The sequence below is a fragment of the Callorhinchus milii genome, unplaced genomic scaffold, assembly GCF_018977255.1.
Source record: "Callorhinchus milii isolate IMCB2004 unplaced genomic scaffold, IMCB_Cmil_1.0 Scaffold18, whole genome shotgun sequence".
NCBI classification, from domain to species: domain Eukaryota; kingdom Metazoa; phylum Chordata; class Chondrichthyes; order Chimaeriformes; family Callorhinchidae; genus Callorhinchus; species Callorhinchus milii.
The window spans coordinates 3,885,107-3,900,915 of record NW_024704759.1 but is presented as its reverse complement, the minus strand read 5'-3'; the positions used below and the strand labels follow the sequence as shown (position 1 = coordinate 3,900,915).

The window sequence follows — 15,809 nt, the reverse complement described above, 5'->3', positions numbered from 1 at the left end:
GACATTTACATAGACAGTTTTGTGAAAAAATGTTTGGGTTTTGTATCCCGTTTGATTTTTTTTAACATTGAGTAGAATGCGCCAGTAACAGTCACGATAATCCTGGCAGCACAGCCATCAGCTTTACAGGCATGTTATTACCATAAGAGTTTCAAGATGCTCAGAAAGGCATTTTGCACTAAAACGTGGAATAGGATATTTTTCAGTGGAATTGTACTGTAAAGCGATTCTATTTTGTTTTAGAGGCGAATGCGGCATTCGATTTACGTGCTGCAATGTCCCACAAACAGCCATGACCAATTTTATCTCGGAGAGTGTTGGCCAGGGCACTGGGAGAAACTCCCTTTTCTTTTCGAGTCGTGCCACGGGATCTTTAATGTCCGGCTGAACATCAGGGCTGAGGGGACCCCGGTTTAACATCTCATCCGAGGAACGACACCTGACAATACTGTGCACCCACAGCACTCTACTGGAGGGTCAGCTGAGTATGTGAGTTCAATGTCCTGACATGGGGCTTGAACCCACAACCTGCAGGCTGATACCCTAACAGACCTGTATCCTTACAGCCTTGCCTCACGATCAATCGAGAGCGCGGCAGTGCGGGATGGAGTTTTCTGAGGAAACCCCATTAAAAACGTGAGCTTAATAACTACCATTGCATTGGCAAAGATTTTTTTTCCCCCGTGTTGGTGGAAAACCCATCGTGAGTTGGGCTTCACTGAAGAAAGACTTAAATGAGCGTCACACCGGAGAAACTCCGCAAGTCCATAGGCAAAGCTTTAATTAACGAGTGTCAGCAAAGAGGGCAAGATTGACGGGCTCCCAGCAGCAGTGGTGTGTTAAGCACAATTTATTCGTCACAGAAAATGCAGAACGATTTTCATTTAAGTTTGCTCTCAGCGTTTCTCAACAATGCCGACACTCTTCTCCTGCGGGGGACAGACCACCCACTGTGTGCCAGCTCTTAAGCTGTTCCCCTCGTGTCGTCCACCTCCCCCCTCCCCATCAAGAGCTCGGAAACCCAAGCAACAAGCAGTCAATGGCATGATTTTGTCTGCCGTAATCTGTCTTTGTTTTATCTTTGCCTCCGTTTCTCAAAATCCTTTCACCTTGTGCCCTACCCTCCCCACTTCAAATCCCTCCCAAACACTACCTTTGCCTCTCTGACATTCAGCCACCTATGCCCCCCCGCCCCCCCCCTACTCACTCCACACCGACTGCATAAAGCATTGAGACATTATGCACAGAGCAATGGCTCATTGTTGTCATTCTAATGTGTGGCAAGGTCACACACAGCCCAGGGACAGTTAACTAACTTTGGAACACTTAATGCATCTCCTCGATGTCAATCTGATTGTCTCTATCAGTGAACTGAGCGATGGGGAAATCAAATGCTGCAAGTAATGGGAGAAAAATAAGGGCAAGATGCTGATACACTGCTACGTTCCGTGCTGTATCCAGCGGAGGTGCACTGCTAATAAAACGTCACGCCTCTTTGAAAACCAACTCTATTGATTGTACACTGGAGGGAAACTTTAATTAACCACAGGTTCAGCAAACTGAGCACACTGCACAAACTCCACTATCACTGTATCCTGGCTCGGTTGGTAACACTCTCGCCTCTGGATCAGAAGGTTGTGGGTTCAAGCCCCACAATGACACATGAGCATTTACTCTAGGCTGACACTGCAGTGTTGAAATCCTTTACACGAGACATGAAACCAAGTCTGCTGCTTGCTCAGGCGTACATTAGAAACCCCGTGGCAACATTTGGGAAGAGAAGCTACTTTCTCCCGGCATCCCAGCCAACAATCAATCGTCTGGTTAAAATTGCTCAATTTGTCTTTGGGTTGTTCTTTAGTTTCAACGTCTAAGGCTAGGAGAAATTTAAGGCCTGTGTTCAGGTAGATGATAATACTCGTATTTCCAATTATTCTCTTCCCTTACCTCAACCCTGGTCCGTCCACCCACGCCTCACTTTCTGAAACAAAGATCAATATTTGGCCAAAACTGAGACAGGAAATGGATCAACGGTATAACGTTACATGGGTTAGTGCCAGGATACAGGGTTCTATCAAAAGTGCCCTGCATATGGGCAGATAATAATGTACTTTAAAAGGTTAATGACTTTGAAATACGGTACTTTATGTAACCCAATAAATTCAAGCTAATGCTTTGTGCTGTGCTACAGCCATAATCTATAATTAATCAGTCTTAAACGCTTCATACAGTATGTGCTTAAATCATTTGCATAGTTGAAACTTACAACCACACGCATATACACTGTTTCTACATATCTACATTCCCTAATAGTCATGCAGAAATATTACTGTTATTCTGAACTTTATGACAGCAACTTGCATTTATATGCACCTCAAAGATTTACTTAGTGGGAGCCTGAAATGGGGTGGGTCAGAAGGTGGTTGAAGGTTAAGAGATAGGTTTTGTAAAAAGAGAGGGATAAAGAGAGAGACAGTTTTTAATGACTGCTAGACAATTTCAGCTGGGTACAAAAAATCTAACTTTGGAATACAGTGCCTTATGTAACCCAACCAATTCAGGATAATGCTCTCTCTTTCCCTCTCTCTCTGTCTGTCTCTCAACCCGAGATCTTTCGATCTTGCAAAGGACTCGAATGCCAATGGAGAGGACGCAGACAGATCAAACTCAATCCGCAGAAGAGTCGAGGGCAGACATGTGTATTCTTGATATCTTTAGTTTGAGCGTACATACTTTTCTTTTTAGAGAGGGGAAGCCGACTTATTCTCCTTGGGGTGGGGTGGGGTGTGGGGGGGAGGTAAGCAGGGTCTCCTTGGAGCTAAATTGGATCCAAGGCAACGGAATGTCGGAATCGGGCCAGCCGTCTGTTTCGGGTTTGGTAGTCGGGTTCCTGAGCCAGCTGGGTCCATGGTATTCCAGGGCACTGCTGATGGCAGCACAGGACTATAGCTCATTGGCAGGACTTGGAAGAACAGACCAGTCACAGTGGAGCAGGAAATCAACCCACTTCAGCTCCTGTTAACCCTGCAAACCAAAGCCCTAACGGGTAGGATGGTCCTAACTGGACAAACAGAAGGAAAGCTTGCTTACTTCAACCTCCTCACTCGCACGGACGGTAAAGCTAAAATGAACAAACAGGGACGTTCACAAATTTGGCAATTCACCACTTGCTCGTGGTGGAATTGACCACTTTACCCACTTGTGCCCATTTCTCTCACCTCCACTTCGCACTCGTAGTCTGTGCCATCCAACAAGGTTATCTTGCAGGGCATGTTCTTTGGTTTTTTGGACCCCTTCAATGGAGATTTGGGGGTTTTGCCCGGCGTCGTCCTTTCTGATGTCCTGTCGTCATCCGTTTCCCCAGTTTCCTGTTCCTCAATTACTTTTGGAAAAGCTTCTGGTTTTTTATCTTTCTCAGCATCCTGTCAGGCAAAGGAGATAGATATTGAAGGAAACCCCTTCTTAAGCTCACGGTACAATACCTTACTTTGCAGCTCACAGCAAATTACCAGCTTCCAAATTAAGGCTGAATTTAATGATAATAATGCTTCCATTTCATAGATCGCCTTATCACGTCAACACGTCTCAAAGTTTTCTGTAAAGTGGAGGAAGTGCATATTTGTAGGCAAACTTTCCACACACTGCTGCACAATTTTTAGTCTGGATTCAGTTCGCGGTAACAGTAATAACAATAGCAATCAATAACAATATAATCCTTGCATAGCTCCTTGTGCGTCCAAAGGACTGCCTCAAAGTGCTTCACGGGAGTTTACCGCAAAGTGTAGTGTCCGTGTAATTTTGTAGGTGGACTGGATGTTTGCATTGCTACCTGTGCGTGTGAGTGTGAGCGTGTGTGTGTCCTGCCTGCAATGTAAATTGCACCATCAAGAGTATCTAAGTTGCGCAGAGAAGCCAAGCCTACTTGTGGCTGCTCAGTAAAGCCCCAAAGTCCCTTCAGGCGCTGCCCTCACCTGCTCCTGTTTGCCGCTGTCCAGTCGATGCTCTTTGCTGGCTGCTATCTCCTGGTTCGGTTGTTCGTCCAGAGCATTCTTCAACTCAGAATCCATGGCGGATTCAGTTGTCATAGTTACAAATTATTCTGTGTAAGTGGAGGGTGGGGGAGGAAGAAGGAGAGAGGGGAAGAAAATCATCACATACTAAGTATAAGATGAAAGGCAACTTGAAAAAGCTACAGAGCAGAAAAAAAAGAACAGCAATATTTCGAGCATAAAAATGAGACAATTGGCTGTTCGACTTTCAACCCTGCCAGTATTTTCTATCCTTTATTAGAAAAATGGTGTCATAATAAATTTCCCATCACATACTGGATAAAAAGAGACGAGCGCGCTAAATAAAAGAATCACTTACTCCTGAAAAGAAATTACGTCGTCGTGTTTTGCCCGTGAATGCTAAAGCTCAGGAAGTTAGCGGCAAATGCTCTCGAAACTGGATTGTGTTGCAGCAACTGCAACTGGTGAAAATGTTTTTTTTGGGGGGGAACATTTTATGATACGTTACATCAATTACATTCTACATTTTTGTTGCACAGGGAAAAAAAAGCGGTGCAGTGTTCTGCTTCACTTAAGGATCGCAAAAACAACAACTTGAATTATTAAACCTCTCACATCGACACTGTAATCCGCATGAAACCGACCACCTGCTCTCTCGACCCCATCCCTGGAGTCCTGTAGCTCAGTGGTTAGAGCACTCGCTTTGCAAGCGAGAGACTGAGTTCAATTCCAGGCAGAGGGCGAAACCTTGGGCAAGTTTCCTTACTCCACACAGAGCCTAATAATAATCCCTCCAAAAACCAAAAACAATAATAAAATTGGTCATTTTCAATCTACGACTGTTTGTGGGACATTGCTGTGTGCAATTGGCTGCGCGTTCGCCACAATATACAGTCAATTCACTTTACAGTGTGTTCTGTGAAGCGCTTTGGACGTCCTCCGAGTGAAAAGCGCTATATCAAATGCAAGGATTATTATTATTATTATTATCCCTACCCCTCTCCTTACCTCCCAGCTCCACCTCCTTGCCCCTCTACTCACAGACATCATAAACCTCTCCCTGTCCACTGGTACTGTTCCCACCCCATTAAAAACCGCCATCATCACTCCTATCCTTAAAAAACCCTCCCTGGATCCACCTCTACTCTCAAACTACCGCCCCATCTCCAACCTCCCTTTCCTCTCCAAGTTCCTGGAACGAGTTGTTGCTTCCCAGCTTTGCTCCTTCCTCTCCCACCACTCCCTTCACAAACCCCTCCAATTGGGTTTCCGTGCCGCCCACAGCACAGAAACAGCTCTGGTCAAAGTGACAAATGACATTCTGTCCATCTGCGACCAGGGCTCCCTCTGCCTCCTCATCCTCCTTGACCTCACTGCTGCCTTTGACACCGTTGACCACTCTATCCTCATCCACCGCCTCACCTCTCACCTCAAACTTCACAGCTCTGTGCTTGACTGGTTCAGATCATACCTCTCACACCACCGCCACTTCATCTCCACAAATGGTTTCTCCTCTATCCCCCGCACCGTCTCGTGCGGCGTTCCTCAGGGCTCTGTCCTTGGTCCCCTCCTCTTCAATATCTATATGCTCCCTCTTGGTGACATCATCCACAGACATGGGGTCAACTTCTACATGTATGCGGATGACACCCAACTGTACCTCTCTGCCTCCATCCTTGACTCCAGGACCACTGCTGTCCTGACAAAATGTCTATTGGACATCAAGTCCTGGATGAGAGCTAACTTTCTTCAGTTGAACGTCAACAAGACCGAGGATCTCCTGATTGGCTCCCGTCAGCGCCTCCTCACCTCAGGTGCTGACATTATCACCATCCATGGTTGCATCCGCCACCTTACTAAGTCAGTCCAGAACCTTGGGGTCTTGTTTGACCCTCAACTATCCTTTCTACCCCAGCCTGCTTCACATCCCCCGCCTCGCCCCACTATTGGCGGGCGAGCCTTCTGCCGCTCTGCCCCACCCTCTGGAACTCCATCCCACAGTCCCTGCGCCTCGCCCCGTCCCTTGCCTCCTTCAAGACCCATCTCAAGACCCTCCTCTTCAACCGTGCTTTCGACCTCTCTGCTTTCCTCCCTGCCCTCTACCCTCCCCGATCCCGACCCCCAGCTCGGGACCTATCCAACACCTTGGGACGTCCTCCCGACGTAAAAGGCGCTTTACAAATGTAATGTTGTTTTAATATAGCGCCCTTCACGTGGGGTAGCGTCTCGGAGCGCTTGACAGTGACCCCAAATCAGGGTGTGAGGGAGCGGGAGAGACAAAAAGCAAAGCATCGGTTTTGAGGCTAGCTTCTTAAAAAAGATATCGTTAATTAAGTATGAGTTTTGGAAGGGTAGGGGGAGAGGGTGTGACCGAAAGCCAGGTTTTCCACAGATCCTAAAATTTAAGAACTCTTTAAGAACAGTTTCTACGCATCGTTAAATCTTAAATCACAACAAAAAGAAAGTAAGGAAGAGATGGAACTCCGGGTCCCTGAGCGTGAGGGCACATCTGTGGTTCATTCCGATCAGAATCAGGTTCATTCAAATCAGAAATTCGGTGTAAGCTCCGGATCCTTTGGTTTGTCAACTACATTTTTAACCCACGATTTTACAAGGACCTTCACAGAACCGTAGAAATCTACAGCACAGAAGACAACCATTCGACCCATCCCCAACCCTCTCACCATTCAGTCAAAGAGAACAACCACAAAATTATAATAATAATATCACTCAATCCACGACTGTTTGTGGGACACTGCTGTGTGCAATTGGCTGCCGCGTTTCGCCCACAAATATACAGTCAATTCACTTTACAGTATATTCTGTGAAGCACTTTGGGACGTCTCGAAGACGTGAAAAGCGCTATATCAAATGCAAGGATTATTATTATTATTATTATTATTATTGAGGTGTCTCAACGACGTGATAAGGCGCTATATCAAATGCAAGGATTATTATCATTATTATTATTCCACAAGCCGTAATGTGGTTTTTCTTCCCTCTCTGCTGACCTGATGCATGTTGAGAGGATCGTTTCATGCCATTACCCTGACTGACTGCTTGACTGCTCTGGTTTATTTAATGTGCGGCATTAATGCAGCTCATGTGATTGCAAGGCAGTTAGGTTTAAAAACCCGGTGTGCTGCTGGAGTGATTGCAACTCATTGCCGCCTCCAGGAATTTTCCACAGCTTTTAAGCATGCTACTCTCTGCTCTGTCCTCCTGCACACTGTTCGGGCCAGAACCCTTCAATAACCTCTGCAAGATTACTGCGAGCACAGAGGGCAGTGGGGCGGGGATGAGGAGTTGATTGACCGAAGCCATGGTCAAAGAGAACAACAACAACAACAATTTAGATTTAAATCGCGCCTTTCACATCAGAAGGATACTGGGACACTGCTGTGTCCAATTGGCTGCCCCATTTCGCCCACAAAACAGACTGTCAATTCACTTTACAGTATATTAAGTGAAGCGCTTTGAGACGTCTCGAAGACATGATAAGGCGCTATATCAAATGCAAGGATTATTATTATTAATATTATAATGCAAACCGATTTACACAACTGACTGGCTAGAGCTGCTCCTGATTGGATCTGGTTTCATTCATTTAATTAGATTATTTAATTTATAATTTAATTAGATTGGTTTCGCCTACACTCAATCCACTTTATAATATGTCCTGTGAAGCACTTCGAGATGTCTCAATGACGTGATAAGGTGCTATGTCAAACACAAGGATTATTATTATTATTATTTTCCATCTCATATTTATGCCCTCTCATGTTGGACTCACCAACAAGTGTGAACAGCCCATTAAGGTCCACCATATCGATTGGTCTCAATCCCTTAGAATACCTCCATCGGGTCCCTCTCGATCGCCTCATCTCCAGAGAGATAAGCTCCAACCTGTCTTTCTTGATATCAGTATCCCTTCATCCCTGGTAACATCCAGTCAATCTACACTGCGCTCCCTCCAATGCTGCAAATCTCCTTCCCATCTGCCTGCTCAGTGCTGCTCAGCCACCGATCACACAGCCTTTGTGAATTTCTGAGGTCAGGGTGAACACTTAAGCAGTGTCACCGGTACAGCATTCCCATTAAGCACTTGTTTTTATAGCTAGTTACCCCCCCCCCACCCCCCCCACAGGCTAGAAGGAAACACTGACCTTTCTTGCACCATTTCAAGCCTATGTTCCGTTGTCAAGGTGACTACCACAGTGACGCAAAACTACTGCAACGATAGGGACACAATTTATTGCCAAGTTTGAGATGAATTAATGTCCGACGTGCGAGAAAAGTATTGGAGAAAGCAGAGGAGCTGAGGAAGGGGCGGAAAGAAGACAGCAATGTCTCTGCATTGCTGGAATGTAAACCCTTTTCACTTTGCTGTTTCTAAGCAACCTAAACTGTGGAAAATATAATCTTGCTCTCTTCCTAAATCCTGGTTGAAGATGAACATGCATCCAAATCGCAGGCCTGCGCTTCGGAGGCAAATCGCCTTCAGGAGTGGTTGTAAAATATCACATTTCCTATCGGAATTTATTGCAGATCTTTTTGGACGTCTTTTTCCGACAAAGGACAAAGAGATTTCCCTATCTGATTTGAGCTGTAGTAACAATTCAGTTCTTACACAACAGCCCATTTATAAAACACTGTCATAGTATATGGGTGTAATGTGGATATATTGTGTGTGTCCACATGCAAGGAGTGTATAATATATAAATGCGCAATATATACATATATATATAAAAAATAACTTGCATTTATATACCTCCGTTCACGCAGGCTAGCGTCTCGTTTAACAGAGCTTGATAAAAAGCCTGGGGAAGGGAGGAGATGACAATAATCACGGTCGAAGAGGAAGGTCTACACAAAATTACATTTGTATCGCGCCTTTCATGTTGGGAGGACGTCCCAAGGCGCTGGACAGTCAGTCTTTTAGACCCGAGATGGGGGTCAGAATTGGGAGGGTGAGAGTGGAGGGTGGGGAGGGGGAAGCGGGAGATCGAAAGCACAGTCGAAGAGGAGGGTCTTGTAGGAGGCAAGTGAGGGCGAAGCGGAGGGACTGCGGGATGGAGTTCCAGAGGGTGGAGCAGAGTGGCTGAAGGCCTGCCCGCCAGTGGTGGGAGGGCGAGGCAGGGATGTGAAGCAGGCCGGATCCCGCTGGGCTGAGGGAGTGGGCAGGTTGGTGGGGTAGGATCGAAGAGGTAGGGGAGCAAGACCATGGAGGCTTTGAAAGTGAGGACCAGGATCTTGAACTGTATCCTCTACGTGAGGGAAGCCAGTGTAGTCGGCTGAGGATGGAGGTGATAGGGTCACGGAGCCTGGTCTGGGAGAGGACATGGGCTGCAGAGTTCTAGGTAATCTGCAGACTATGGAGGCAGGAGTTGGGGAGGCTGACAAGCAGGGAGTTTGCGTACTCAAGCCTGGATGTTATGAATGCACGTATGATGGTTCTGGCGGCCTGCGGTGTGAGAGAGTTGCGGAGCCGGGCGATGTTGCGGAGGAGGGGGAAGGCAGAGTGGGTCGTGGCACGAATGTGGGGTAGAAAGGATGTTGAAGGTCAAACAAGAAGCCAAGGTTCTGGACTGGCTCAATGAGTTGGAATGTGCATCCTTGGATGGTGATGCGTTCAGCACCTGAGGTGAGGAGGCGCTGACGAGAGCCAATCAGGAGAACCTCGGTCTTGTTGACATTCAACTGACTCTCATCCAGGACTTGATGTCCAATAGACATTTTGTCAGGACGGCAGTGGTCCTGGAGTCAAGGGTGGAGGCAGAGAGGTACAGTTGGGTGTCATCCGCATACATGTAGAAGTTGACCCCATGTCTGTGGATGATGTCACCAAGAGGGAGCATATAGATATTGAAGAGGAGGGGACCAAGGACAGAGCCTCAGGAACCCTGCACAAGATGGTGCGGGGGCTAGAGGAGAAACCGTTTGTGGAGTTGAAGTGGAGACAGTGTGAGAGGTACAATCTGAACCATTCAAGGACAAAGCCATGAAGGTTGAGGTGAGAGGAGAGGCGGTGGATGAGGATAGACTGGTCAACGGTGTCGAAGGCAACAACAACAACAACAACAAGATTCCATTTATAAAGCGCCTTTCACGTCAGAAGGACGTCCCAAGGCGCTGCACAGTTGGGTCATGACCCGAGCAGGGGGGAAATGGTCAGGGTGAGGGGAGGGAAGGGAGGGAGCGAGGAGGGGGGAAATGGTCAGGGTGAGGGAAGGGAGGGAGCAAGGAGGGGGGAAATGGTCAGGGTGAGGGGAGGGAAGGGAGGGAGCGAGGAGGGGGAAGAGAGTCGAGAGGGGAGCTGAAGGCACGGTCAAAGAGAAAGGTTTTGAGACCGGCCTTGAAGGAGGAAAGGGAGGAAGCAAGGCGAAGGCACTGGGGGATGGAGTTCCAGAGCCTGGGGGCTGAGAGGCTGAAGGCCCGACCACCGATGGTAGGGCGGTTGGGGCGGGGGACGTGGAGCAGACCAGAGCCAGAGGAACGGAGGGTACGGGCAGGTAGGTAGGGGGATAGTAGGTTGGAGAGGTAGGAGGGAGCAAGGCCGTGAATGGCCTTGTAGGTGAGGATGAGGATCTTGAAATCAATCCTCTGGGGGATGGGGAGCCAGTGGAGGCGAGCGAGGGTGGGAGTGATGTGGTCCGAAGCCTGGTGCGGGACAGTACACGAGCTGCAGAGTTCTGAATGACCTGCAGCTTGTGGAGGGAGGTGGCGGGAAGGAAATTTATTCAAGGACAGAACTGTGAAGGTTGAGGTGAGAGGAGAGGCGGTGGAGCAGGATAGAGTGGTCAACGGTATCACGGTGAAGATCGAATAGCTCTCAGAGCTAAGTGGCCACCAGGGGTTTGTGAATGATCTTAGCAAAAACTGCAAGGGTTTTGCAAATCCAATTTGGCCTTGCTTTGTCCAAATTCTCTAAAGTCTTCAGAAACCCTTTCAACTTCCAGCACCCCTGCCTCGAAAATATTGTAGATCAAGAGGCTGGAAAGGTGATTGACAACAAAAGGTGCAGGGGGCAGATAGCTTTGTGGTGCGGGAAGCAAAGCATCCTTAATCTCCTTTTTAATCTCCATCTGAAGTTTGAGCCCTGGAAATGTGTTTGACGTACTTCAAATGAGTTCCTCCTTTCAAGCCTTTTTTTTTCCCCCTCTTCTTCACATTAATGCTGCCCTTTTTTTCCTTTTTTGTTTAGAAACGTGCCAAAGGTCAAGTCTTGTTTGATCAGGTCTGCGACCATCTGAATCTTCTGGAGAAGGACTACTTTGGGCTGACATTTTGTGACTCGGAAACCCAGAAGGTAAGTCTTGTTGTACTTTGTTGCTGAGTGCGATGAAACCTTTCTCGTACCTGAGTCAAAATGCAGTTAGTCAGGCGATTGAGACTGGGATAATAATGATAATCATCCTTGCATTCGTGTGTAGCGCCTCTCAACGTCTGTACTTCAGGATCTTACTGTAAAGTGGCATGACTGCATTTTTGTGGAAGGATGGGAGTTTGTAGAAGAGGGATTCTGACAGAATACGAACAGCGGGTGAAAGGGTGTTTGGACTGGACGTGAAGGGAAGATGCACAGATAGGTACAGCAGCAGTATGCATTGCTAGGTCGAAGAATCCATATCAGTAACAGCAACAACAACAAATTACATTTGTAAAGCGCCTTTCACGTCAGGAGGACCCACTGTAGCTCAGTGGTTAGAGTACCCGCCTTGCAAGCGAGAGGACCGAGATTCAATTCCCGGCAGGGCAAAAACTTGGGCAAGTTTCCTTACTCCACGCACTTCTGTCTACCAACAGTAAGTAGGAACCTGGTTGGTAGTCGATTTCGGATCGCTTTTCGGGGGTAATAATTTCTTCAAAAAAATAATAATAATTTGGTCACATAATCCACGACTGTTTGAGGGACACTGTTGTTTTCAATTGGCTGCCATGTTTCGTCCACAAAACATACAGTCAATTCACTTTACATTATATTTTGTGATGCGCTTTGAGACGTCTAGAAGAAGCAACAAGGTGCTATATCAAATGCAAAGATTATTATCTAAATGCTGAACCTTAAGGCCATTGTCTAGACTCGGAATAATTCTTGCCTCCACAGTCTTCATTGGGAAGCCCATTCCCCACAGTTATAAAAAAGGATTTTGAAGCCCTGCACAGTCTTAAATGTTATAATCGAAGATCTGAAGCCAAAGACAAACAGAGGAAAGAGGAGGTGGGGGAGCGAGAATAATAATATCTGAAATTAGACAATAAGTTGGTCTTGGGTTGCTGTAAAATTAGTCTGGAACACTTGAAAGATCGAAAGGTAAATTTATTTATTCATTGCTCACAGCTGAGGGATGTGATTGTTTCCCGCCCCCCCCCCCCCCCACCCGAAAAAAGGAATTAATTTTCTTCGAGATGAAATGCAGATGCAAACAAAAAAACAAGCAATTTCACAGACACACAGACCAGCCATTACTGTACCACAAAATAGGTTTCTAACATCCAAATTAGACGCAACAGCTTTAATAATAGCTTTAAACATGTCTGATTGATGTTTGCGAAAAAGGAAAGCATTTTGCCAGAGGTTGTAGCAATCACTGCAGAACGGAGACCACTTAGCTTTGCTGTGGGAGTGGAAATAGATGTTTGCAAGAATTCTTGGTTCACAAGGTGATGAGACTCCCTGATCAAATGCCTGCCTTACAGTTAATTAAATGTATTCCGGCCTTGTATCTCTTATTAAAATGCCCAAATGAGGGCCAACTGTTTGATTGTGCTTATGGTCACCTCACCCCTCCCTCTCCCTTGGCTCGTTGTCAGACTCCGCCACTGTGAAGCTCTCCAGGACGCTACCCCACATGAAGGGCGCTATAGAAATGCAAGTTATTGTAAATGGTAATGTGTGTGTTCTGTCTCGAGTTGTACCTCTTTGCCTGCTATTAGGGTCACCTTTCCCCTGCTCACCCCTCCTCGGCTCCCACCCCCCCCTCCCTGACACACACAGAAACCCATCACCGTGCTTAAGAGTCTCCAAACCAAACTGAAATTCCGTGTATCCCACCCTGCACATGGAAATCCCAGAGATGTTTGTTGGAATGGAAGGCCCACTGTCTCCCTGGAGGGACACACCCTGTTTACCTAATTCCAGAAAGTATTAGGCACAGGTTGGCAAGAGCCAAGGTTTGGAAACCCAGAGAGTGCATTGGGGTAACTGCTGGAGTCTAACCAACTAAAACCGCATAGCTTGCCATTGAAAGGTGCTGTGTAAATGTAAATTGCATTGCATTACAATCATCACCGTATCTGTAAAAGGTTAATTTAATTGCTTCATTATGAACTTGGCAAATTTCATTCCTTCAGCCTGGAGATCAATGCCAGAGCAGCTTGAATTGATCGTGGCTGACGCCCCTTGTTCTCTTTTCAGTGTGAGTCTGAAAAGAAGTCCTCCCTCTCCTGTCTGTTTCCTGACAGTGTGACTGGTTTGTACTTTCAGAATTGGCTGGATCCTTCAAAAGATATCAAGAAGCAGATTCGAAGTAAGTCCTTTTGTTCCGAGACAGCCACTGGCATGACGGCATTCAGTGTAATCAACACACATCACAGAGGCAGACACTTAACCATTCATTGAGGAGGAGAAATTCCCTCCGGGGTCCAGATTTGTGTAGCATTTACCCTATTTCTGTAGCATTTCAGGGCACACAGTATTTGGCGAATAATTCTTGAAGGGTGTTTCTTTCCTACGTAAGTTTTTTTTAAAAAACCACAGAAAGACAACTAAACTTCAAAGTTAAGACTGAATTCAACAGGCCACCGAATTCTGCACGTTGTGAAATGTCGCTTCCATTGTGTTACCGCCAAACCTTAGCAATAACAGAGAGCTTAATTTGACGCACAGCATCGACAACCATTCGATAATATCGGAGGTCGCTAATCGTTATCTCTCTCCCATTGATGCATCTCCAGCTTTCACTTTCACTTAAAGTTGTACTTCTTCCCATTAGATCGCCCTGTCGTTTCGGATTTGGTGCTGACGAGTATTTAATGATCCGTTTCTCCCTCCCTCTTGTTCCATGCACAAGCGAACCTCCTAGTCATTCCCTTGTCACATGTGGTTAACGGCGCTCGGAGAATGCCGTTTCGTTCGCTATTGCACGTTTGCACACCGTTACTGGTTGATTCATCCGTGAACTGGAAATCCCACAGCCCTCAGTCACTCCTCTTCAGGCACTGGACTTAATAATAACACAACATATTAACCATTACATTTGATATATACGTCGGGAAGACATGTCAAAGCCCTTGTGTTTTTTTTACTGTGAAGTTGCGTGACTGTGTACCTTTTCGTAAGTCAGTTAGATACGGAAAGACACTGAAAATCACCACTCCACAGGGGAGCCCTGTTAAAGGTGGTATTTGTGGTGGTATTATCCTGTTCAAGGTGGTATTATAAAATCCCAGTCCGCTGTATAACAGCGCCGGTCACATGCGCACAGCAGCTGCAGCTGTTCCCGAGCTAAAGAATAACCAGGTTCCGAGTCACTAGTTTACAGACAACAGATCAGCTTTGCAGCTCACAGGAAGTAACGTTGGCGGCAGCCCGATGCCCCAGAAATCGGCCATTTTGTTTCCAGCCGGGTACATGCGTAACAACAACAATAATAATAATAATAATAATCCTTGCATTTGATACAGCGCCCTATCACATCTTCTAGACGTCCCAAAATGCTTCACAGAATATACTGTAGAGTGAATTGACTGAATATTTTGTGGGTGAAACGCAGCAGTCAATTGCGCACAGCAGCGTCCCACAAACAGTCGTGGATTGAAGTGACCCAATTTTTTTTTAAATTTTTACTCCAACTCCTCCCTCCACAGGCTGCAGATACTAATCCAGAACTCTGCAGCCCGTGTCCTCTCCCGCACCAAACTCCGTGACCCCATCTCCCCCATTCTGTCCGACTCCATTGGCTTCCTATCCATCAGAGGATCCAGTTCAAGATCCTGGTCCCCACATACAAAGCCCTCCACGGCCTCGCCCCACCCTACCTCTGCGACCTCGTAACCCCCTACCAACCCACCCGTTTTCTCCGCTCAGCCTGCTCCACGTCCCCCGCCCCACTCGCCCCACCATTAGGGAGAGCCTTCAGCCACTCTGCCCCCAACCTCTGGAATTCCATCCCCCAGTCACTCCGCCTCGCCCCCTCCTTAGGCTCCTTCAAGTCCTGCCTCAAAACCCTCCTCTTCGACCGTGCCATCGGTCACCCCCCTTCCCCTCCCTTCTCCCGCCCTGACCCCAGCTCGGGTCTGAAATGCTGTACACAGTCCAGCGCCTTGGGACGTCCTCCTGACATGAAAGACGCTATACAAATGTAATCTTGTTGTTATTAACCAAATCCACCCTGATGGAAAGGTGTTACTATAACAGGGCTTCACTCTATAACAAGTGCAATTTCCAGAGGCTGGATGCTAATACAAGCCTAAACCCTGTTTTATAAATATTATTATAAATCTGCCCCATCAGATATTGTGGGGAAATTTGATTTCTGACAGTTGTTTAAGACACTCCCCATTGGCAAATCCGATTTGACATTCCCCTCAGGAAAATCTACAATAGGCCATTCAACATTGTTCATACAATCATCAAGGAACGGAATGACCTGCTACTGAGTATAACAGCAAACACAAAAATGAAGCTCTCTAAGAGAATTGGTGCTGTCTTGCACAGGCAAGATGTGCTTTCTGTGTGTGTGTGTGTGTGTGTGTGTGTGTGTGTGTGTGTGTGTATTTTCTCCTTGGAGTACTTGC

General features: G+C 46.8%; 1 protein-coding gene across 8 annotated transcripts in view; it reads right to left on the bottom strand.

The window, feature by feature from the left end:
• LOC103172008 (band 4.1-like protein 1) overlaps positions 1 to 8,205 on the bottom strand; it is a 47,615-nt gene extending 39,410 nt beyond the window's left edge. For 3 of the 8 annotated variants that reach the window (XM_042341901.1, XM_042341902.1, XM_042341903.1), the window contains exons 1-3: positions 8,177 to 8,205; positions 3,972 to 4,099; positions 3,219 to 3,422 (exon numbers count right to left, since the gene is read on the bottom strand). In XM_042341901.1, the coding sequence (XP_042197835.1) occupies positions 3,219 to 3,422; positions 3,972 to 4,085 (318 nt within the window). In that variant the 5' untranslated portion in view covers positions 4,086 to 4,099; positions 8,177 to 8,205. Of the gene's footprint in view, positions 1 to 3,218; positions 3,423 to 3,971; positions 4,100 to 8,176 lie in introns of those variants that run through there. The other 5 variants (XM_042341908.1, XM_042341905.1, XM_042341907.1 and 2 more) reach the window with 3 other exon arrangements.
• Between the last annotated feature and the right edge of the window lie 7,604 nt (positions 8,206 to 15,809).